At 58.6% G+C, this 23,015-nt stretch overlaps 1 protein-coding gene across 5 annotated transcripts in view; it reads left to right on the top strand.

The window, feature by feature from the left end:
- The window catches only part of ARHGAP23 (Rho GTPase activating protein 23), a gene marked incomplete at its 3' end in the record, with an annotated part of 72,838 nt that overhangs the window by 38,028 nt on the left and 11,795 nt on the right, over positions 1-23,015 (top strand). For 3 of the 5 annotated variants that reach the window (XM_079797468.1, XM_079797467.1, XM_079797469.1), the window contains exons 4-17: positions 211-306; positions 496-574; positions 737-791; positions 3,996-5,160; positions 6,647-6,802; positions 6,997-7,108; positions 7,288-7,345; positions 8,768-8,911; positions 14,139-14,456; positions 15,696-15,757; positions 16,027-16,157; positions 16,972-17,093; positions 17,464-17,619; positions 21,392-21,470. In XM_079797468.1, the coding sequence (XP_079653594.1) occupies positions 211-306; positions 496-574; positions 737-791; positions 3,996-5,160; positions 6,647-6,802; positions 6,997-7,108; positions 7,288-7,345; positions 8,768-8,911; positions 14,139-14,456; positions 15,696-15,757; positions 16,027-16,157; positions 16,972-17,093; positions 17,464-17,619; positions 21,392-21,470 (2,733 nt within the window). Of the gene's footprint in view, positions 1-210; positions 307-495; positions 575-736; positions 792-920; positions 2,648-3,995; positions 5,161-6,646; positions 6,803-6,996; positions 7,109-7,287; positions 7,346-8,767; positions 8,912-14,138; positions 14,457-15,695; positions 15,758-16,026; positions 16,158-16,971; positions 17,094-17,463; positions 17,620-21,391; positions 21,471-23,015 lie in introns of those variants that run through there. The other 2 variants (XM_079797470.1, XM_079797471.1) reach the window with 2 other exon arrangements.

Raw genomic sequence — 23,015 nt, 5'->3', positions numbered from 1 at the left:
CAGGAGACATACGAAGCCACTCAGTATCAGTGTAGGTTTTCCCGTCGGACCCCGTGCATCTGTGCCCCTGTGGGCGTGCGGGTCTCTGTGTGTTTGTGTCTGTGTGAGTGTGAGTGTGAGTATTCTCTGAGTGTGTCCTCTGTGTGTGTAGCTGTGCATGGGTGTGACCTTCAGCAGCCTCTCCCAGCTAACCTGGCTGATGCTCACCAGGACCCTCCCCCCGGCACCGCCTGGAGCCCATGGATACCATCTTTGTCAAGAATGTGAAGGATGAGGGCCCTGCCCACAGGGCGGGGCTTCGCACAGGTGAGCTGTCCCAGTTCCCTGGCTCATCGCACCCTCTGGGTCTCTTCTTCTACCCAGGAAGGGACTCTAGGACCCAGGTGCTAGGAAGGCTTCTGCCGCCCGCTGCCATCCATACCGGACAGGGGTTCTTAGGTGGGGCCACCGACACGCCTTGGCCTGCTCACACGTGGTCCTGTCCCTTGTCCCCAGGAGACCGGCTGGTGAAGGTGAATGGGGAAAGTGTCATTGGGAAGACCTACTCCCAGGTCATAGCTCTGATCCAGAACAGGTGAGCGCCCCCTGCCTCACTTCTCCCAGAGTAGCTCTGCCCTCTCACTGAGTCCCTGCACCCCCACCCCCTTGGCCCTGGGGGTGCCCTGGCGACCAGGATCCCTGTTCTCCCAGACCCTGTTGCCTCGGCTGGGCCTGACCCCCTGCCCTGTCTCCGCAGCGATGATGCGCTGGAGCTCTCCATCATGCCCAGGGACGAGGACATCCTCCAGCTGGTGAGTCCCCTCTGCAGCCTGCGCGGCGGAGCCCTGGGGCCCGGGGGGCAGAGCGGAGAGTGAGGGGCAGCACCGGGCTGGCATTGCCCAACCGGGGATGCCAGGTCCATCCCTGGGCGGGGCTAGTTGTTGCCTCATTCAGGGCCGCTCTGGGGGAGGGGGAGGTGCCAGCCTAGGCAGACGGGATTCCTGCCAGGGAATCTGGAAGGAGAGTGGCCCAGCGGGCCCTGCCAGACGGGCACGTTTTTGTCAGCTCCAGTGAGACTCCTGCTACCCGCCCCTTCTCGCTGCCCGGCCCCAAGTGAGCGTGTCTCTTATGGCTGTGTCCACACTCAGGCACACCCCACTGTCGTGTGCTCTCGTTCACACAACACACCGCACAATACACAAGCAGAACACGCCAGATACACAGCCACACCACATAACCCCTCAGCACCCCTTCACCCAGCACGCCACATACCGCGGTACGTGACACACACACACAGTGCGCCCAGCACAGCACACCAAGCGCACGCCACCACACACACGGCCTCTCCATGCTCCACACAGGCACCCACTACCACACAGCCCCCCTCAGATATCGCCGTGCAGCACACACCACAACACACGTGCTCGAACTTCTCACCGCTCGCTGATACCACAAATACTCGCCGTTGTCACAACACAGATGCCCACAAACCTCACAGCACGCTTCAGCCCGGGTGCTAGCGCTCACCAGCATCGCAGTCACCAAACCCTGCATGATCATGGTCCAAGCACCCTCCCCCACGGGCACGTCAGCGCACCTGAGCTCTGCGCCGGGCACAGAGGATACCAGGACATCGCAGGCAGCATATCCTGCACTCACATGTGTACCTGTTAACCCCACATACTCCATGCACACATACATGCCCACACACATGCACATGCTGCCTCTCTCTGTTCCCCCTCCCAGCCTTGACCCAGAGCCCAGGGCTGTCCTCTCTGCCCAGTGCCCGGGGCCCTGGTCTCAGGGATCCCAGCCAGATGTCAGCTCGCTTGCCCCCAAGGTCACTGCCCCCCAGGGGAGGGCTGAGTGCCAAGCCCAGGAGGCCCTGAGAGCCACTGTGCTGGCTTCTGCCCCGGATGTGTCCTCATAATTCCTGCAGTCCTAGTGCCATGCTTGGCACCATGCCCCTCTGGGAACCTCCACCCCCTGACCTCAATTGTCCCCTGGCCCTTCCTGGCGAGGGGGAGGCAAGAATGGGGGCCTAGAGAGGTTTGGGGCCCCAAATCTCAAACACCCTGCCCATACACCCCAAGGCTGAGGCTAGGCAAGCTGTGAGATGGTGCCCCACCTCCAGCCTGGAGGGGGTGACAGGGCAGGGCCAAGGGCGTGTCCTCCCACTCCCTCTTCAGCTGGCGGGGGGCAAGAAACAAGGGGGGCAAGGAAGGAGGAGGGCAGCAACCTGGAGCTCTGCTGCTCAGTCTCTGGTGGGCAGCCCCAGATGTCAGCATCTGGGAGCCTCCGCCGGCCCCCCTGTCCCTGTCCGCCAGAGGGTGGGGCCCAGGCATTCCTGTGGTTGGGAGCCAAGGATGAAGGCCAATGGGGCCGCGGCAGCCGCTGACGCCACCGCCGACGCTGCGAGGCCCCTCCACACCCATCCTTCCCTCCGTCCGCCCTCCTCCTCCCGCCAGCCCGGAGAGCCGGTGGGGGCCAAGGGCAGCCGCCGGGAGGGCAGACTGGTGGGGGGGCTACGGAGGCCAGGGCTGGCCAAGTGGTCAGAAGGGGTTAGCGAGGAGGCGGTGGGGGAGGGGGGAGGCGGGAGGGATGCTGCCGCCACCCGCGTGATGCGGGGAGCCCGCCTGCGGAGCCGGCAGGATGGCAGGAAGGAGAGGTATGTGTGTCCCTGGCCCGGCTGTGTTGGCCCGAAGGGGGGGGCTCAGTGTGCGGGGGTGTGGTGTAGCTCATTCTCCTGTGGTGTGTGTGCCGGGACTGGAGGTGTAGTTATTTGTGTGTGTGTGTCTCATTGTGTTTCTCTGTCTGTGTTAGTGTGTTTCTGGGTGTGTATTTTCCTGTGTCTCCTATGGTGTAGTGTGTGTGTGTGTGTGTGTGTGTGTGTGTGTGTGTGTGTGTGCTTATTTGGTTACACCCTCCCACCCTTTGATACTCACCCTGAGATAGGCCACCGGGCAGCCCACCAAGGGCCAGGCTAGGGCAGGGCCCCAAGGCTGCTGTCCCTGGGGGCTGCCTCCTTTTTTGGCCTTCCTGGGCACCGGCCCTGTCACTCCTCAGCAATGCAGCGTCAGCCTCAGCTCCTGGAGCCAAATTCCAGGCCTGGGTGGCAGAAGGTGGCCCAGGGCCCCTCAGCCAGTCTGGCCCCTCCCCCAACCTGGCTCAGAGGGAGCAGGAGGTGAGCTAGTTCCTCCTCACCCCAGCGGCCACCCCCCCCCCCCCCCCCCGGGCCAGGCCCCCAGCTCCCCATCCAGGGGAAGGTTGGACAGCTGGGCTTTCTGGCTGCCTACCACCCCTCCCCCCCCAGACACACCCCTTAACCGGCTTCCTTCTCTGTCATTTGCCACCTTGACTGGTCTCTGGTGGGACTTCCCAGCCCCGCCCAAGGGGCTGTGGGCACTGTTGGACAGAGGAAGCAGAGAGGCAGCTGAGGCCAGCGGGGGGAGGACCCCAGAAAACAGATGTTGGAATGTTTGTGGCTAAAGGCAGTCCTTGTCATAAGTCTTAGAGAAATCCTGGCTCTTTCTCCAGTGTGAGTGTGTGTGAGTGTTTGTGTGTGTGAGTGTGTGTGTGTGAGTGTGTGTGTGAGTGTGTGTGAGTGTTTGTGTGTTTGAGTGTGTGTTTGTGAGTGTTTGTGAGTGTGTGTGTTTGTGAGTGTGTGTGTGAGTATTTGTGAGTGTATGTGAGTGTGTGAATGTGTGAGTATGTGTGTGTGTGTGTGTGTGAGTGAGTGTGTGTGTGTGAGTGTGTGTGTGAGTGTGTGTGTTTGTGAGTGTGTGTGTGTGTGAGTGTATGTGAGTGTGTGTGTGTGAGTGTGTGTGTGTGTGACTCTCAAAGGCCTCTTATTTCTGTCCTCCACCCACTGTCTTTGGAGCACGCCCTCCCTCCCCCACCCCCTCAGGACTGCTCCTGCCTGGTCCCCTTCTCTGTCATCCTTTGCTCCCAGGGCTTCGCGGCCCTGCCCTGTGGGACGTGTGCAGCCCTGCTCACCTGCCTCTGTCCCCTGCCAGGCCTACTCGCAGGATGCCTACCTGAAAGGGAACGAGCCGTATTCTGGAGAGGCCCAGAGCATCCCAGAGCCGCCCCCAATCTGCTACCATCGAAAGACGTACGCCCCGCCAGCCCGGGTCTCCACCTGGGCCAGTATGGTGCCTGAGCCCCACTCAGCACTGCCCAGTGACCCCCGGAGTCCTGCTGCCTGGAGTGACCCGGGGCCCCGCGTCCCATCTACTGCCCGCACCCATTTGGACAACCCTTCTTTGGGGATGAGCCAGCCCCGCCCCAGCCCTGGTGCCTTCCCCCACCTTCCCTCAGAGCCCCGGACACCCCGTGCCTTCCCGGAGCCTGGCAGCCGGGTGCTCCCCAGCAAACTGGAGTGCCAGCAGGCCTTGTCACACTGGCTGTCCAACCAGGTGCCCCGCAGGGCGGGGGAGAGACGGTGCCACGCCATGCCCCCTCGGGTCCGCAGTGCCTCCCAGGACCGGTTAGAGGATGTGACTGCCCGCCACCCGTGGCCCTGTTCCACCTCCCAGGGTGCCTTGAGCCAGCTGGGCCAGGAGGGCTGGCACCGAGCTCGCTCAGACGACTACCTGAGCCGGACCACCCACTCAGCTGAGGCGCTGGGGCCAGGGGCCCTGGTGTCACCCCGATTCGAGCGCTGTGGCTGGACTTCCCAGCGTCCATCGGCCCGCACGCCAGCCTGCCCGTCCAGAGACCTCTCCGGGCCCCAGGCTCCACCCGCACCTGGTCTGCAGGGCCTGGACGACATGGGGTACATCGGGTACCGGAGCTACAGCCCATCATTCCAGCGCCGGACTGGCCTCCTGCATGCACTGTCCTTTCGGGACTCACCCTTTGGAGGACTGCCTACCTTCAGCTTGGCCCAGTCCTCCGCACCGTTCCTGCCAGAGGCCTCTGAACCACCCAGGGTTGTTCGGCCAGAACCCAGTACCCGGGCCCTGGAGCCTCCCGCCGAGGATCGTCGAGATGAGGTGGTCCTCAGGCAGAAGCCTCCAACAGGCCGCAAGGTCCAGCTCCCCCCTGCAAGACAGACGCACCGTGGGTTTGGTGACGAGTCCTCAGAGCCAGAGACCGGTGGGCGAGGGGAACGCCCGGGCAGGAAGGTGGCCCCTTTGACCACGACGGAAGACTCTCTGGCTTCCATCCCCTTCATCGGTGAGCGATGGTGCAGGGGGCTGTCTGGGGCGACTTGGTTATCGGTGCCCTGTTGTACCCCACCCACCTGTCACCATGGGAAAAACTCCGGGTTGGGTGTTGATGGGATCAACCTGTTTCTTTGTCCATCCATCCATCCATCCATTTTTTTCTTCCTCCCTCCTCTCTTTGTTCATTCATTCATGTCTTTCTTTCTTCTTTCCATTCTTCCATCAGCCTTTCCTTTCACCCTTCTTTCCATCCTTCTATCTTTTCTTTGTTTCTTTCCTTCTTTGTTCTTTCCATCTATCCTCCAGCCTTTCATCCATCTAGCAAGTAGTTGGTCAGGCCCTGTGCTAGGCTCCATGCTCTCCTGGAGTGTGTGGTCCAACACGGGGATATATGATCAGACAAGAGCAATCCAGTGGGATGAGTGTGTGATGGGAGTGCAGGGGGATCTAGGAGACGGAGAAGGGCCACCTAGCCTAGATTGGGATAGTGGCCAAGGAGAGAACCTTCGAGAAAGGAGGTTTTGGCTAAGCCTAGAAGGACGAGGAGTTAGCTAGGGGGAGAATGTTGAGGGGGGGAGACTGGAGTATGCAAGGACCTTGAAATGATAGAGGCAGGAGTCTCTTCCAGCCATCAGAATGGGTCTGGAGGGGCCTTGTCAGGCCAGGGGGTTTGGACTTCATCCTGAGAGCAGAGGGAACATGGGAAGTTTGCTGCCTCTGGGACAGATGTTGGGTAAGGGAAAGACAAGAGAGTGGAGAGGCCAGGCGACGCCCAGGTTTCTTGCCTCGCTGGAGGGTGAGGCCTCCCCTCCCTTTGGAAATGGGAGGGAGGAGGGCAGGGAAAGGTTCCGGGTTTGCTGAATCTGAGGCACTTGTGAGGGAGCAGGGTGGGCTGGGCTGGGTCGAGGGGCTTGGGAGAAAGACTGGGTGCAAAGTCATGGGACTGGAAGCCAGGAGCTGAGAAATGGAGCCGAGGCTCGTGAGCTCACGGTAGTGTAGCTGTGGGGAAAGAGGGCGAGGAGACCCAGGCCTGGCCCCCCACAGCCAGCCTTCAGTCTGAGTGGGCAGACACAGCCCTAGTACGCTCCCAGTCTGAGAGGGAGGTAAATCTTTACTTTCAAAGTACTCCCAGGCTGAGGGGGAAACAACCCTGCCTTCAAGGAGCCCGCAGCTAAAGCAGGAGACGGTCTTTATCCCCAAGCAGCCCCCAGTCTGGTTGGGGAGACGCAGCCCCTGCCCTCAGGGGCGTGGTCTAAGAAGGGTAGCTCCACCCCTTGCCTGGTGCCCTTGGTGTGCTGAGGAAGGCAGGGCCTGAGCCGCCATGATAACAGTCTGGTTGGTGGGCACCCTTGGCTGTGGGCATGTTGTCAGCAGGGCCCTGGAGACTTGAGGGGCCTTGGGAATGTGGTCTGGGCCCAGAGGCAAGGCTGGGGGTGGGGGGACAGGCAGGTTCAGCTCCCTGCCACCTTCACCCACCACTCCCTCCATACTCGCAGATGAGCCCACCAGCCCCAGCATTGACCTACAAGCCAAGCACGTCCCCGCCTCTGCTGTGGTCTCCAGTGCCATGAACTCGGCTCCCGTCCTGGGCACCAGCCCATCCTCCCCAACCTTCACCTTTGCCCTCGGCCGCCATTACTCCAAGGACTGCAGTGAGTGCTCCCCACACCCACACCCACCCTCCCCCTTGCTGCATGGCCTCCACAGTCTCTGTGGGGCCGGCTACTGGGTGTCTGACCTCCTGTCACTGGCTCCAGCTCCTGGCCCTGCCCAGAGAGGAGGGCCCCATGGAAGCCCCCAGCCTACGGCCCCCCTGACCCTTTGGCCCAACGCGGGCGTTTTGCAGGCAGCATCAAGGCCGGCCGCCGCTCCTCCTACCTGCTGGCCATCACCACGGAGCGCTCCAAGTCCTGCGATGACGGGCTCAACACCTTCCGGGACGAGGGCAAGGCTCTCCGGTGAGGACGGGGTGGGTCCAGCGCAGCCAGCTTGCCTGGGCTGTGGCGGGGCTCCCAGCCCTGGGGTCCTCTACACACCAGGGCGGCGAGCCCCAGACGGCCCCTGAGCCTCGGGGCTTGGGTGGTTCAGGTCCTACCTGTGCTTCCCACATTCCTCACTCCTGGTCCTTGCTCCCCAGGCGCCTGCCAAACCGAGTACCCAGCCTGCGGATGCTCCGAAGCTTCTTTACTGATGGGGTGAGTGGCGTGTGTAGGGGGAGGCGAGGGTGTGGGAGTGCTGGGCAGGGCCTCGGCACAGGGTCCCGGCCTGTGGCCTCTGCCATCACTTAAAGGCACCGTATCCCCTCCCAGCCAAGGCCTTTGCGCTGGTCGTTCCCCCGTCTAGAATGCCCTTTCCCCAGCCCCACCGCAGCCATAGGACTCACTTTTTTACTGTCTTCAGGTTTCTTTAGGCCTTCCCTGAGATTTCAGCCTCCACCCCTGACATTTTATGTCTCCCTTCGCAAGTTTGTCTTTCTCCTTCGCACTTGTCATGTTCGATAATTTATATACCCATCTCCTTTCCTGCCTGTCTCCCAGCTGGGACGTAAGTTCCATGACGGCAGGGATTTTATTTGGTCTGGTCGCTGCTTGGTCTCCGTGGGTACCCAAAACAGTGCCTGCACTAGGGAGGCACTTGGTCAGTATTTGAGCGGTGTTTTCAGGGGACTCCGAAAAGTGTGTGTGTGTGGGGGCGGGGGGGGCGCGGGACACAAGGTTGAGAATGACGGAGAAGCTAGAGTTTCCAGCCTCAGAACCTGGGGAAACATACGGCCAATTCTGAAATGGCCTTAACTCCTTATTTATGGATGGGCTGGAAAAGCCATCTTGATTTCAAACTCTCGCCATCTTTGGTTCATTTAGCATCTTGCTGTATTTTCACTGGCTTTTTATTTTTTTAAAAAATAAAATTTCTTTATTGATTTCAGAGAGGAAGGGAGAAGGAGAGAGAGAAACATCAATGATGAGAGAGCATCATAGATCGGCTGCCTCCTGCACACCCCCTACTGGGGATCAAGCCCGCAACCCAGGCCTGTGCCCTTGGCCGGAATCGAACCTGGGACCCCGCAGTCCACAGGCTGATGCTCTAGCCACTGAGCCAAGCCGACTAGGGCCACCTGGCTTATTCTTTATAACTGCCTCTGCCTGCCTACTTCTCCCTCTGGCACGTCATCTCTGTGGCTGGAGTCCTATTGACACGATCATTTCCTCTGTTTAACCCTTTGTGGCCATGACTACCTGCTCCCCTAACTCTGTCCTCATTGATGTTCTGACTTCCTCTGTTTACTTAACTCTGTGTTGACACAATTACTTCCTCTGTTTCCTTAACTTCTTCAAGTCTATAAAATCACGGGTGTCTCCCGATTGGCTTTTCTGGCGTGGCAAGGCACGTGGTCTGCTGGTCAGAACCTTTCCTCCTTTCTGGCTTCCCCAGCACGTGTGTCTCATGACCTCACCCCAGAGGTTCAGAGTGGGCGAGCAAGGCCGCGAGGCCACACACAGCAGCAGAGCCTGGCACAGGCTCGCACCCGGCCCTGCGGCTGCGCGTGGCCCATGGGGTTCCTGAGGGGCTGGCCCTGTGGGAGCCACCTTACACTGCCCTCTCTTGTCTTGCTGCAGTCCTTGGACAGCTGGGGCACTTCCGAAGACGCTGACGCTCCTTCTAAGCGACATTCAACCTCTGACCTCTCGGACACAACCTTCAGCGATGTCAGGAGAGAAGGCTGGTTGTATTATAAGCAGGTCCTCACCAACAAGGGGAAGGTAAGATGGCCGGAGGAATGCGGTGACGATGGATGGCAGCTGGATCAGCAGAACCCTCCGGCTCCTCACACCACAGCCTCTGGAGCCAGAGAGAACCGGCTGAGGCTGTAGCAGGAGGGGTAGAGGTTAGATGCTGGGAAAAACTCCCGGGGACCCAATGAACTCATGAAAAAGAGGTCTGTTCCATGGGATGGATCCGATGAAGTTGCGCTCGGGATTCTGACAAAACCAGTCACAGCGATCCTTGGTTGGCAGATCACCCCCCAAATGGCCAAGGATATTCATGGAAAACGAGGGAGCAAGGCCAGGGTGATTCTCTTAGAGGGGCTGAGGCCCCCACAGAAAGCAGAGGTCAGCCTTTTCAAGGTCAGCAGAGGTTTTAGTCTTTATCCCAAGGGCAGCTGACAGCCCCCGGGGCCTCTTTCGTGTGGCTTCCTGGGGAGTGAACTAGAGAGGGCCCATGTGGAGGCCAAAGAAGATGAGTTTAGAGCCGCCATAGAGATCCAGGTGAGCGATGAAGGGGGCTTGGGCCTGGGGGTGGAGGGCGAGGGCAGATAACCAGGGTCCGAAGAGGAGAAGGTGGGACCCCTGGCCTGTGGAGACTGAACCTCTGTTCCAGGCCGGGGCCATGGCTGAGGGGGTGGGAGGGGAGGCAGCCCCACTGCTGCGCCCCCCCCCCCAGCCCCCCGCTTCCCCCCAGCAGCCCAGGCAAGGCTGAGCAGAGTGGTGACCATAACCTGGGCCTGTCTCTCGACGGCAACACAAGTTGCTGGGGAAGCTTAGGTGACTCACCTGTCCATGACTCCATTTCCTCGTCTGTACATGGAGCTAATAATATTCCTTAGTTCTTATGCCTGTTGCTGAGGATTAAATGAGATGGATTTACCCAGTGCCTGGCATGGGGGAGGCGGGTGGGGCTGCTGTTCTGCGTATTGCTGTTACTTGAATTTTCCACCCTGCCTCCTAGGGGTCTTGTACTTGGAAAGAAGATAAGCTTTGAGGTCAGACTGACTTAAATTCCTGCCCAGCCACATATCAGGCATAAGGCTTTGGGCATAAGGTCTCATCTTCTGAGCCCCACTTCTCTGACCTGCAAGATGGGAGACACCCGTATTCTACTCCAAGGGCCGATGTGTCATCCAGGCAGGATTGGCTTATCTGTGTCCCCATCCAGTCTGTGGATAATGACTAAGGGTGTGGCCCACCCTGATTCTCAGCTGAGGTTCTCAGGATTTCGTAGTGAGGGATCCAGGCCAGTCCTGCCCGGCTGGGGTTCATGACGAGCAGAAATAGCTCAGTTGCATAACAGCTACGAGTGCCTGATGTTGATGATGGGGGTGTCCAGGGCAATGGCATACAGTAGGTGACCCTAGCCTCGGAGCGGTGGGTGAGACATGAGGGATGTGTGAGAACCCACCAAGCTGGGAGGGGAGAGAGCGGTCTGACAGGGAGATGCCCTCCTGGATGGTCTGGAGAAAGGTGGGTGGCTGGGAGCCAGGGCAAGAGGTGGAAGCCAAGGTGGGGGCGTTGGGTGCCTGCTCGGGGGGCCTTGTCACCCAGGGCAAACCTTGGCAGGGATGTAAGTGGAGGGTGTGTGAGGCCAGGAGGCAGGTGTTGATCCTGTGACAGGAAGAGGCAAGGCCACCGCTGTTGTCCAGGTGAGCGAGGATGGGGGCCCTGACCAAGACTGTGGCAGGGGGCTGAGGGGAGGGGACAATTTAGAGAGATTCAAGGGGAAGAAAGGCCTGGGTTTGCTGATGGCTGGGAGGTGAGGGAGGAAGGGGGAGGTGACGCTGGCTCCTGGGGTCTCCGCTTGGGTTGTGGGGTGGTGGGTAGTGGGACCTTCCCCTGAGCCATGGGCACTGGAGGCACAGGTTTGGGGAAACGAAGCCAAGAGGTTGCTTTGGGGTCTTGTGGAGTCCAAGGGTGGAGGTGTCCTGGGAACAGAGGCTCCGAGGGTGTGGGCTCAGGATGGAGGCCCACCTGCCGGGGGGGTGGGGCATTGGTCCATCAGGGGGTGCTCGGCACCTGCAGCCATGTTTGGGAGCACCAAGGGAGAGGACAAGAGACAGGCTGCACCTTGAAAGGAAGTGGGGGGATGGGGGCCAAGGAGGAGAGTCAGCAAGTGGCTGCAGACCAGGGTGACCTAGGAGGGGCAGCAGGGGCCAGCGGTGTGGCTGAGGAAGGGCAACCAGGTGTAGACAAACTCTTCTAGCCCAGGATTGGAGCCCCGTGGAGGCCTCTGAGGACTGCTACTCCTGCCTGCCAGGCAGCCTGTCCCCCGGCTCTGGGTGGCCCCTGAAGCCCACCCACCATGTCTCCCAGGCAGGGAGAGGAGCTGGCCCCTTTCTGCTCAGTGAGCAGCTCTGGACAACAGGGGCTTCCACTCCCATCTTGACCAGAACCCACTCTCCCTCGTCACCTCGGTACCATGGCCTGGGAGTTAGGAGAGGGCCCCTCAAGTCAGTTTCTGGCCCTTGGTCTATTCAGAGTCCTGATTGCCAGTCAGCTGTTGGTTTCTCCCACAAGCCCAGCCTCTCCTGGGTCCCTCCCCCCTCCCACCCCCACCTAATACCAGTCTGTTTCAGAGACATTGACTATCAGGCAGAGGGGAGAGGGTGTGACATCTCCCTGCAGCCACGGACGCAGCACTTGAGCTGGATGCGACCTTGGAGGCCAGCTAGTTCACCTCTCGTTTTAGCAACAGGGAACGCTGATGCCAGGGGAGATGGGCTTGACTTGTCCAAGGTCACCTAGCTGGTTCAGTCTCAAAAGGGCAGCCTTATCACCACCTTACTTGGACATTGAAATTCTTCTGGAGGGTCCTGCTGTGTCCTGCCCGGGTCCCCAGGTCGGTGGTGGTGGGCAGGGCTCACAGCCAGACGTGGCTGCGTTCTCCCGTGCTGCTCTGAGGCAGCCACCAGCCAGGGGAAAGGAGCTCGCAGGCTGAGATGGAACCCCTGCCCTCAGGGTGCTCCGAGGAGGATTCATTCATTTGTTTAGTAAATATTGATGAGCACTTACCTTGGGTCTGTCGAGGCTCTGGGATGTGGGATGTGGCCTGAGAGGACAGACAAGCTTTCTGCTCTCAGAATCTTACCATAAACCAGAGGATTCAAACAGGGACATCAAACAGGCTGATGTGATTGCCTTTAAGTTGGGAGTGGTGGGGCTGCCTACCGAAAAAAGTTATCAGGGACGGTCTCCCCGAGGAGGGGATGTTGGTGACCTTTGAGCTCAGACCTGAAGGGCGAGAAGGAGGCAGCCACATGAAGCGAGAGAAGGGGCTCCTGGCAGAAGGAACAGCAAGTGCAGCCTGGCTGCTGGGATGGCTCAGTGGTTTTACCTCAACCGGTGAACCAGGAGGTCACGGTTCGATTCCCCGTCAGGCCACAGGCCCTGGTTGCGGGCTCGATCCCCGGTAGGAGGCCTGCAGGAGGCAGCCGATCAATGATTCTTTCTCATCATTGATGTTTCTATCTCTCTCCCTCTCCCTCTTGGAAATCAATACAAATATATTACTTTATTTTTAAAAAAGAAGAAGGAACAGTACGTGCAAAGGCCTCGAGACAGGGTGGGCATGGCTTGTTCACTGAAGAAGGCCCTGTGGCTTGACACAGTGAGGAAGGAGGAGGGAGAGGAGATGGGTTTAGAGAGGGAGCAACCAGATCACAGAGTCCTTAGATTTCATTCCAAGACCCTGGGAACCCAGGAGAGGGTGCTAAGCAGGGGAGACACATGATCTCGGTTACATTTTAAAACTGTGGCTGCAGCTGCTGGGCAGGGAACGGATTGTGGGAGGTGAGAGCGGAGACTGGGCAGGTTTGTGCCATTGTCCAGGCAAGAGGTGTTGATGGCGTGGACAAGGTGTGAGCAGGAATGAGGGAGTCAGGTGATGTTTGGGAAGCAGAAGTGACTTTCTGATAGGTTGAACGTCAAAGGTGAGGAAAAGGGAGGAGTCCAAGGCACCTTTCAGGTTTCTGGGCAACTGGACCGATTTCCTGAGCTGGGAAAGATGAGGGTGGCAGGGAGAACAGGTTTGATGGTGGAAATCAATTGTCCCATATGAGCATGCAAGTGGGGCTGCTGCTCAGGGGGCGGGAGGCTCAGGACGGGCTGAAGGGACGCTGGGCATCGCCATCAGCCGACACATGGCTGAAGGGACGCTGGGCATCGCCATCAGCCGACACATGACGTCACTGGGGAAGCTGCAGGGAGAGGGGAGCCCAGGACCACGTCCCGGAACTCCCATCCTTGCGGGCAGGGTCCCAACCTCAGCTCTATTGCCCTTTGGGGCCGGATGGTTCTGTGTTGTGATGCTCTCCTGAGCATCGGGGGCTGGTTAGCAGCACCCTTGGCCTCTACCCACTAGATGCCATAGCACTTCAGGTGTGACGGCCAAACTTGTCTCCAGACAGATGTCCCCTGGGGGTGAGTCACCCCTGTTGAGAACCACAGGTGAAGAGGAGGGACAGTGGAGACAGACAGAGCCAGTGGGATTGGAGGAAGACCAGGGACTGTGGGGTCCCAGATGCCAAGAGAGGCTTTGAAGAGGGTAGGCATGGCCAAAGGCTGCAGAGAGGCCAAGGAAAGGGCCGGAAGGGCCGGGAAGCTGCTACATTGGAGACCTGCGTGGCCTTGAAAGGGGCTTTCTGGGAAGGGATAGTGTGCGGAGTTCTGAGTGAGCGGCAGAGAAGCGGGGAGAGCTAGTGTGGTTGACACTCTTGACCGGTTTTGCTGTGAAGGGGAGCAATGTGGACTAGGAATGGCTTTATGGGGATTTTACGTAAGGTGGCACATGCTGGGTGGGGCCCAGTGGCCCTCCCAGAGCCCTTACTGGTTCTCCCAGTCATGGCCAACGCCCGGTGAATGTTGACGCTAGTCTTTAAGGATGCTAGTCTTTAAGGATGCTAGTCTTTAAGGATGCTAGTCTTTAAGGATGCTAAGCTTTAAAGATGCTAAGCTTTAAAGATGCTAGTCTTTAAAAAGAAGGTTGCAGACCCTCTGGGAGACTGAGAACGATGGGTGGGGTGTCCAGGCAGGCGAGGAGCTGAGAGTTGAGGACTCTGAGCAGGAGGCTGTCCCAGGTTCCCACGGAGTGAAGCAGGGGGGCTCCTGGCAGGCAATGGGGTGTCTACAGCTTCTAGCCCTTCTGGGGCGGGCAGGCAGGCCTGTCCTCTCACACCCTCCTCCTCCGTATCTCCTCCCTCCTTGTGTCTCCCTGCAGAAAGCGGGCGGCGGCCTGCGCCAGTGGAAGCGGGTGTATGCCGCGCTGCGGGCGCGCTCCCTCTCGCTGAGCAAGGAGCGGCGGGAGCCCGGGCCGGCAGCAGCGGCGGGGGCGGCGGCCGTCGCAGGTGAGGACGAGGCGGCGCCCGTCTGCATCGGCTCCTGCCTGGTGGACATCTCCTACAGCGAGACCAAGAGGAGGCACGTGTTCCGGCTGACCACCGCTGACTTCTGTGAATATCTCTTTCAGGCTGAGGACCGGGATGACATGCTGGGCTGGATCAGAGCGATCCGAGAGAACAGCAGGGCCGAGGGCGAGGTGAGGGCCGGGCCCAGCCCCCACGGGGCCAGGGAGGCCAGAGCAGGCCCCGGGGCCACCTCTCCCCGGCCATGGACCTCCCTTCCTCACGCTGAGCCTCAGTTCCCTCTGCCGTTACATGGGCCGACCACTGTACCCCCCTAGGGTCTGGTGTGAAGGGGCCGAGCACGGTGGCTCACGGAGCGCCCGCGTCTCCAGGGAGCCGTGACTGGCAGTGACAATCACTCTAGGAAGCACAGTGATTATTAGTGTTATTAATTATTGCCGTGAGCGCAGGCTCTGGCACAGAGAGGTCAGCCCCAGGCCAGCCTCCGCTCCCTGCTGCAGGGTCAGTGAGGGGGGGGGTGTTTCCTACAGAATGCGGCACAGAATGAGGTGTCCTTGTGCCAGGGCCCTTCTGACAGGACTGGCCTGTCTGCAGGGACATGAACACATTGACCTTGGGAGGAGGCCAAGGGGCCGGGCCTTTGGCAGCAGGCAGCAGGGACTGAGCCAAGGTTTTGGCAGGGACTCTGGAGAATTTGAAAAAAAGGGTGCCCCTTCCTGGGCAGCTGCACACCCGGGGCCCGGGCTGGTGTTTCCGCTCCACCCGGCCCCTCCTTGGCCAAGTGCCCGCACACAAGTATCCGGACACACCTGCACACGATGGCGTGGGGGCCCGGGCCGGGGGCTGGTCTCGGCCTGGCTGTCAGTGCCCAGCCTCTGGGCCACAGACCCTCTTGTTGAGGACATAGCCTCCCACTGACCCAGGCTCTGTGCACCCCTGCCCCCCAGGACATTGTCTCCTTCCTCACGGCAAGGAGGAAAGCACCTGGGATCTGGGCCCTGCCCTGGGACGCGTGGCTGGGCTGCCCCCAGCAAGGCATGGTCAAGGGTCCCAAGCCACTTTCCTGCCCGCAATAGCTGCCCTCCTGGGGCACCTCTCCTGGGCCTTGGCAGGACTGTGAGGAGTGCTGTGTGCATAGTTCTGCCCCCAAGCCCTGAGGCTGCGATATTGTCCCTCCCCTGCCACTGCGGAGGGGACTGAGGCTCAGAGAAGCGAAGTGGATTACCCAGGGTCTCACGGCTGGCGAGGGGGCGCCCAGGAGCCCAGCCCTGGTCTTGCTCGCTCCAGGGTCTGTGCTGTCCAGCTGGCAGATGGAGGAGAGGGGAGGCGAGGCTGAGGCAGGAGCCAGGGCTGAGTTCTGGGGCGGGCCGTGCGGGCACTGACCGCATCTGCGCTCTCTTCGCCTCCTCCAGGACCCCGGCTGTGCCAACCAAGCTCTGATCAGCAAGAAGCTTAATGATTACCGAAAAGTGAGGTGAGCCCACCCTCATGGAGCAGGCCTGGCTTGGAAGGGGCGGGGGGGGGGAACACCCCCAGCATAGGTCATCCTTCTGGCTCACCTCCAAGGAGGGCAGCCCCTGGGGACAGGGAGGGGGCAGGGAACTTGAGGCCTCCGGTCCCCAGAAGGGCCAGGAGGGTTTGCCTCAGGGATAGCGGGGAGGTCCATGGTGGTGGGAGGCCAGGGAAGGTGGCGTGCTGGGTCACCCGGATGAAGACCCCTCCTTTCCCCCTCTTCCCATGCAGCCATAGCTCTGGGCCCAAAGCTGATTCCTCCCCAAAAGGCTCTCGGGGCCTGGGGGGCCTCAAGTCTGAGTTCCTCAAACAGAGTGCAGCACGTGGCATCAGGACTCAGGACCAGCCTGCAGGGAGCAAGGGTAGGAGGCGGCTGCTAAGGGGGTGACATGCATGCGGCTGGGAGAGTGAGGTCAGCTCGGTGGGTCTGCAAGGGAGCAGAGGGCCTGTGAGTGTGTGTGTGTGTGCCTGTGAGTGAGTGTGTATGTATGTGTGTATGTGCCTGTGAGTGTGCCTGTGAGTATGTGTGCCTGTGAGTGTGAGTGTGTATGTATGTGTGTGTGCCTGTGTGTGCGCCTGTGTGTTTGTGCACCTGTGTGTATGTGTGCACGTCTGTGTGTGTGTGTGTGCGCCTGTGTGTGTGCCTGTGTGTGTATGGGGGGTGGGGGTGTGCGCACCTGGGTTATCCCGCTGTGTCTGCCCATGTGTGTAGGCCTGTGAGGGTCTGGGGTTCTCAGAGTCTCAGGGCTGGAAGGGCCTGGATCCTGATTTTCTTCCAAGACCTCCCTGCTGGATAGTCACCCAGTGAGTCTGTGCTGTGTCCCCTCAGGGGCGGAGGCTCGTCCTCGGAGGATGTAGCCTTTCCATCTTCACACACTCTCTGGGCTGTTAGAAGGTCCTTCCTTTGCGTGTACCAGAATCAACGGCTCCGCCCCCCTGTGCCAGCCCCGGAGGCCACACCGAAGTCCTTACCTAATTCTGAGGCCTCTCTCCTCCGGGCTAGAGCCCGCTTTCCTTTGGCCTCCACACTTGGTGTATGGTTTCCCATCAGCCCTCAGCATCCCAGGGGCCTCTCTGAGAGTCCCCACATGTCCAGGCGTGTGAGTGTGGTGGGTGAGTGTGGCTGCCACCCCTCCTGGGCCCAGCTCACCCGGCGCTCTCTGCCTCCCCCTCCAGATGACAGTGTTGCTGCCCCCAAAAGCCCCTGGGGCATCAACATCATCAAGAAGAATAAGAAGGCAGCGCCCAGGGCATTCGGGATCCGGCTGGAGGAGTGCCAGCCAGCCACGGAGAACCAGGTGGGTCCCCACCACACTGCAGAGCAGGCAGGGGGAGGGGGAGGGGGAGACAGAGCCGAAAGGGACCTGGAAGCAGCTGTCCGCCTGGTCTTACAGACACAGCTGGGGTGGGGCGGAGAGGGAGCAGCAGAGCTGAGGCAGAGCCCGGAGCCCCTGCCGCCTGGCCAGTGCCCCTCCTCAGACCAGGGCGAGGCGTGGGGGTTATTCTAGCCCCAGACCGCAGGCAGCGAGGGCATTTGTCCCCAGAGAGGGTTCCTGGCAGAGCTGGGCCTTGCACTGCCCCCATCTTGGTCTCCCCACCTCCTCTGGTCCCCTGGTGGAGAATGCTGCTCTCACCTTCCCTAACACCCCGCCCTGCCCGTGTCCCCAGCATGTCCCCCTGATCGTGGCTGCATGCTGTCGCATCGTGGAGGCACGAGGGCTGGAGTCCACGGGCATTTACCGAGTGCCGGGCAACAACGCCGTGGTGTCCAGCCTGCAGGAGCAGCTCAACCGTGGGCCCGGTGACATCAACCTGCAGGATGAGGTGGGCATGGCTCAGGGGAGCTGTGGGAGGGGGGCCGAGGCGGTGTGTGTGTGTGTGTGTCTTTTGTGTTTATCGTGCCCTGCAATGTGCCTAGCACTGGGCCAGGGCACCAAGATGGGTATGGCAGGGCTTGCCCATGCTGTCCAGCCCTGGGGATGGCATCCCCCCAGCTGAAGTTGAACAAATAGATGCAGTCGGGTCCTAGGAAGCCCTGAGACAGAGGCCGGCTGGCAGCAGGGTTTGGGGCCCTAAGGGGGAGTCGAGTTCACTAAAAGCAAGAGAGAGCCAGCCAGGGAAGGGCATTCCAGGCAGAGGAAGTGGCCTGAGCAAAGGCGTGGACTCTGAAGGCTTGTCATCCATCTACATACCTTTTCTGTGAAGGGCCAGGTAGTAAGTATTTGAGGATTTAGTTACTATACAGCAGGGGTCCTCAAACTTTTTAAACAGGGGGCCAGTTCACTGTCCCTCAGACCGTTGGAGGGCCGGACTATAGTTTAAAAAAAACTATGAACAAATTCCTATGCACGCTGCACATATCTTATTTTGAAGTAAAATACAAAACAGCAAAAACACCCACATGTGGCCCGCGGGCCGTAGTTTGAGGACGCCTGCTATACAGTCTCCATTGCATACCTTTCTTCCCTTCCTCCTCTTTTTCTTTGTTTTGTTCCCAACCCCCTCCCCCACTCCAATGATCCTTTAAAAATATAAAATCCATTCTTAAAATAAAATAAAAATAAATAAAATCCATTCTTAAGGGCCATGCGAAAACTGGCCGCTGGGTGGATTTGACATACAAGCCATGGTTTGTAGGCCCCTGGCTTAGAAGAAGGGGAGTATACGGTGTTTTCTGAAGTGGCCAGCAATTTGGGGGCTGCAAGAAGGGAAAGGAAGCGGCTGATCACAGGAGGGGAGCTCATGAATCTGACAGCCACCCTTGAGAGTTTGCAGCAGGGCCGTGGTTCCCAGACTGTGCTTTCCAGAATCTTACGTTCCTCTAGAGGGGCTGTGGGAGGCCAGGGCCGGCTCAGGACCCCGCTCCTCGCTTGAACTAGAGCAACCCCGCCTTATTGGGTTTTCATGTACAACTGGGTTTTCACGTGTGATTTTATTTAACAAAAGGGGCGCTGCTGAAAACGAGGTTTTGGGAAACCACGGATCTGGGCATTGAAGTCTCATGAGTCACGTACCATGAAACCTCATGTGATCCATGGCAGTCTTCCTGCCCTGGGGAAGGGGAGGAGGAGACAAGACAAGTGTATGTGAAATCGTGGGCCGGAGAGAAGGCTGGTCTCTCATCAAGGACCAGATTGTGCGATGGGGAAGGGGAGGATGCTGAGTGCTGGAGCAGATGGTAGGCTTGAGTGTTTGAATCTTTGAAGGGTGAATAGGAAGGGGGGCAGGTAGGCAGGAAGGCAGCCCAGGCAGGGCATGATGGCATTTTCTAAAATCCCGGAGGAGGGTCTAAGCATGGGGCCAGAGAGTAGACCTCACTCCTGGGCGTGGCCGTGGGGAGGGTGAGACGGGGGTGCTTTTGGCGGCTTCACTGAAGCCGTTGACCTTGATCTAATGGACAATAGGAAGCCTTCGACGGGGCGGCATAAATGAGAGTGGGGTTTGAGAAAGTAGAGCTTTAGTTTGTACCTAATGCATATGAACGAGGAAGGGCCAGAGCAGGGCGTCCAGGAAAGAGATGGCTGATCTATTGGAAGTGGACTCAGTGGTCCTCGGAGAGTAAGGAGGGTGGACGGGAGCAACTCCGAGGGTTGGCTGCATAAGAGGGAGGGACGAGGGCCAAGAAGAGCCACACGTTTGAGCTGGGGCTGGTAGAATCTACCCCTGGCAGAAATCGGGAAGTAGGACAGGAGAGGGAGGCTGAGGCAGGGAGCGGCCCCATTGGGTTTGGGGTGACGATGAGTCACCCACCTGGGGGTGACGGCATAATCAGATACTAGACCAAGAGTGGACTGGTGAGTGGGCAGGGGTCATGCTGGGGCTTGTAGCTGAGATGATGGAGGGAGCTGCTATGTGGGGAGGGGGTGGGTATCAGGAGCACAAGCACCAGGCGCTGGCGTGGGCAGGTGGAGAGGGGAGGGCAGGTGAGGCTGGGACGAAGGGTGGGTACTTGCACAGAGGAAGGGTCAAGAGATACAGGCCGAGGCCTTGGGTTTGGCAGCTGGGGAATGAGAAGAGCTCACGTACCAGGGCCAGGAGGCAGTGGAGGGAAGTGGGCAGGTGCTGACCGGGCAGGGGCGAGTGTTCACTGTAGCACGTAAGCTGGGCCGTAGCCATGGAGAAGAGGGCCCAGCGGTGGGGTGGCCAGCTATTGGGTGTGTGGTTTGGCCTTAGCTGTCAGCGGTGTCGCTCGTCCGTGGGGAGGTGCAGTGCTGGAAGTCAAGCTTTGTGTGTGGGTGACTCTAACTCCTGTTGACGCTGTGGGGAGGGGAGGACATGTGGGCTGGTCGGGCATGAAGCTATGCATGAAGCTACGGATCCGTTGTAACGAGCATGCATTTTGTGGAGCCGTGTGCCTCTGAGTGTGCCCGTTGTTGAGGTGTGTCTGTCTGTTGTGTGTCTGTTGTTTTCTGGGCATGAGTTTCTCTGAGCAGTTCCCATCCAGGGTGTTATCCTAGAACTTTGTGCAGGGTGATGGTGCCCCCTGGTGGGAAGAAGGGACAATGACCCAGCTGTTCATTCTTGTATTCAGCAACCATTTATTTAGATCAGGGTTTCTTCAACCGCGAAACCTTGGACAGAATAATTCTTTGTTGCAGGAGGTTGTCCTGCGCATTGGAGGAGGTTTAGCAGCATCCCTGGCCTCCAGCCACTAGATGCCAATGGCACCCTCCCGCGCCTCCCCGCTCCCCCCCCCGCCCCCCCCCCCCCCGCCCCGAGTGTGAAAAACAAAATGGTTCCAGATGTTGCCAAATGTCCCTGAGGGGCAGAGTCACCCTGGTTGAGAGCTACTGACTTAGACCTTTTCAGTGCCAGGCTAACAGAGCTGCTGGGCGATAGGAACACAGGGGGAATAAGACAGACACGACCCCTGCCCCTTGTGGAGCTGACGGGCAGGACAAGAAACAAGTGCACACCATGATGGCAAATGGTGGTGCGCGCCACGGAAGAAGCGAAGTCAGGGCCGTGGCACAGATGGCAGGGCAGTGGTGATGGTGGCCGCTTTAGCTGTAACAGTCACAACAGGCCTCTCTGAAGCGGTGACACTTAGACAGTGTTAGGAGCTCGTCATTGGAGGGCTGGGGGAGGAGAGTTCTGGAGGGGACCGGCACGTGCAAAGGGCCGGAGACAGGAAGGCGCCGAGCGTGAGCGTGTGCTCTGTCAGGGACAGGAGAGAGGTGTCCCAGGATGGCTCTCCTCTGCTAAATGGGGAAACACCAGTTGGCACTAAGTAGGCACAATGGAGGTCCAGTGGGCAGGCTTGCATGGGGATGGGGTTCCTTACCCTGCCCCTCACAGTGCCTGTACCAGAGAAGGCATCTGGTACTTTCTGTGGATGGGCAAATGTTGGAGCTCATTGGGCTGGCTGGAGCAGAGAGGGACTGGGGCCGGGTGGTCAGGGGGCTCGCTGGGGACTCTGTTCGGCTGCCCCCAGTGAATGGCCTTGGCCCAGAGATCCCTGATCTGGGCAGAGGTTGGTGTAAGTGGATCCCACGGAGGGCCTGGGCTGGGCTGGGCTCTAGGGCTGGACTAGCATGGAGGCAGGGCACCTGGGCGGGGCCGACCTGTGGCCTGACTTCTTTGCCCCCCTCTCCAGCGCTGGCAAGACCTCAACGTGATCAGCAGCCTGCTTAAGTCCTTCTTCCGAAAGCTACCTGAGCCTCTTTTCACTGATGGTGAGTAGGGGGTGGGAGTGGAGAAATGGGAGGAGGAGGGACGCTCTGACCACTTTTTAAATTGGGTTTGTTGGTGTTATTTTGTGTGTGTTTTGTTTTAATACAAAAGAAACATGTGCTTGTGAAAAGCAGGTAGTACAGATACAAACAAACGCAAAGGTCCCTGTCCTTCTCCTACTCCCCTCTCCCGAGGTTATGCCAACATTCTCTGAGCATTTCCTTTGTGCCAGGCACTGCTCCTTACAACAACTCCCTGAGGCAGGCACTATCATCTCCACTTCACAGATGAGGAAACTGAGGCACACAGAGGTTCAATGACCTGCCCAAGGCCTCACAGGTTGTAAGGGTTGGAGCCAGGATTAGGCCCCAGGCATCTGGCTTCAGGGCCCAGCTTTGAGCATCTGCTGAGCTGCTGATGAACAATGTTGTGTTTTCATCCAGACCCTGTGACACACAACAAAGACACATAGGTATTCAGCGGTGTGCTGATAAATGTTTAACCTCTGGCTCTCTGGGGGGCAGGGGGGGAGGCTTAGTCTGTAGTGTTTTTCCAATTTCCATGGTATAAACACCCCACCAGGGCTGATTTCCAGCCACCGATAGATAGGATAGATACCCTGTGAGCCGTGTGGAGCCAGAGGTGAACTCTGTTGGTCGGGAGGTGAAAGCTCTCCGGAGCCAGGGGGGCGGGGCCCCAGCACACCACTGGTTGGGTTACTCTTAACAAAAGGAGGCTTGTCATTGTGAGATTCATTCATGTCAGCACAAAGAGCTCTTCCTCGTTCTTCTTTTAAATCAACCGCATAGTATTTCATAGTCTGAATAGACTATCATTTGTCTAGTCACTCCCCTATCGATGGATATTTCGGTTGCCTGCAAATTTTTGCACAGGACACGGTGCAATGACTTTCCTGGCGTATGTCCCTGCACACCCGGATCAGTGTCCTCGGGGCAGACTTCTAGATCCACGTCCCTGGCAAACAGTTTTTTAAAGATATATTTAATTTTTTAATTAGAGTTGACACACCATTTTATGTCATTTTCAGGTGTACATCCTAGTGATTAGACATTTATAAACCTTGTGAAGTGATCCCCCGATAAGTCCAGCATCCATCGGACACCTTACATAGTCATTACAACATTATTGACTATGTTCCCTGCGCTGTGATTTACACCCTGTGACTGTGTTTATAACTGGCAATTTGCACATCCTAATCCCTTCCCTCGTAAACATTTTTGAAAGCTCACGTCAGATGGCACTCTGAGAAGTGGGGCCTCGTGCACACCCCACGAGGAAATGATAGCATAAGAGAACATTATGCTTCCCCCGCTCCCAGCATTGGAGGTTATTAATATTTTAAACCTTTGCTAGTCGGGTAGGGGAAATGGCATCTCATTATTGTTTTCATTTTCATTTCCCTCATTACTAAGGAGATTAACTGTCTTTTCATTAGTTTATTGGTCTTTTCTATGTCCTTTGTACTTGCCCGTTCAGACTATGTGCCCATTTTTCTATTGGATTGTCTGTCTTTTTTTCATATTGAT

Source organism: Cnephaeus nilssonii, assembly GCF_951640355.1.
Source record: "Cnephaeus nilssonii genome assembly, chromosome: 19".
Classification (NCBI taxonomy): domain Eukaryota; kingdom Metazoa; phylum Chordata; class Mammalia; order Chiroptera; family Vespertilionidae; genus Cnephaeus; species Cnephaeus nilssonii.
The sequence above is the reverse complement of the archived record's forward strand: the minus strand, read 5'-3'. Positions and strand labels throughout refer to the sequence as shown.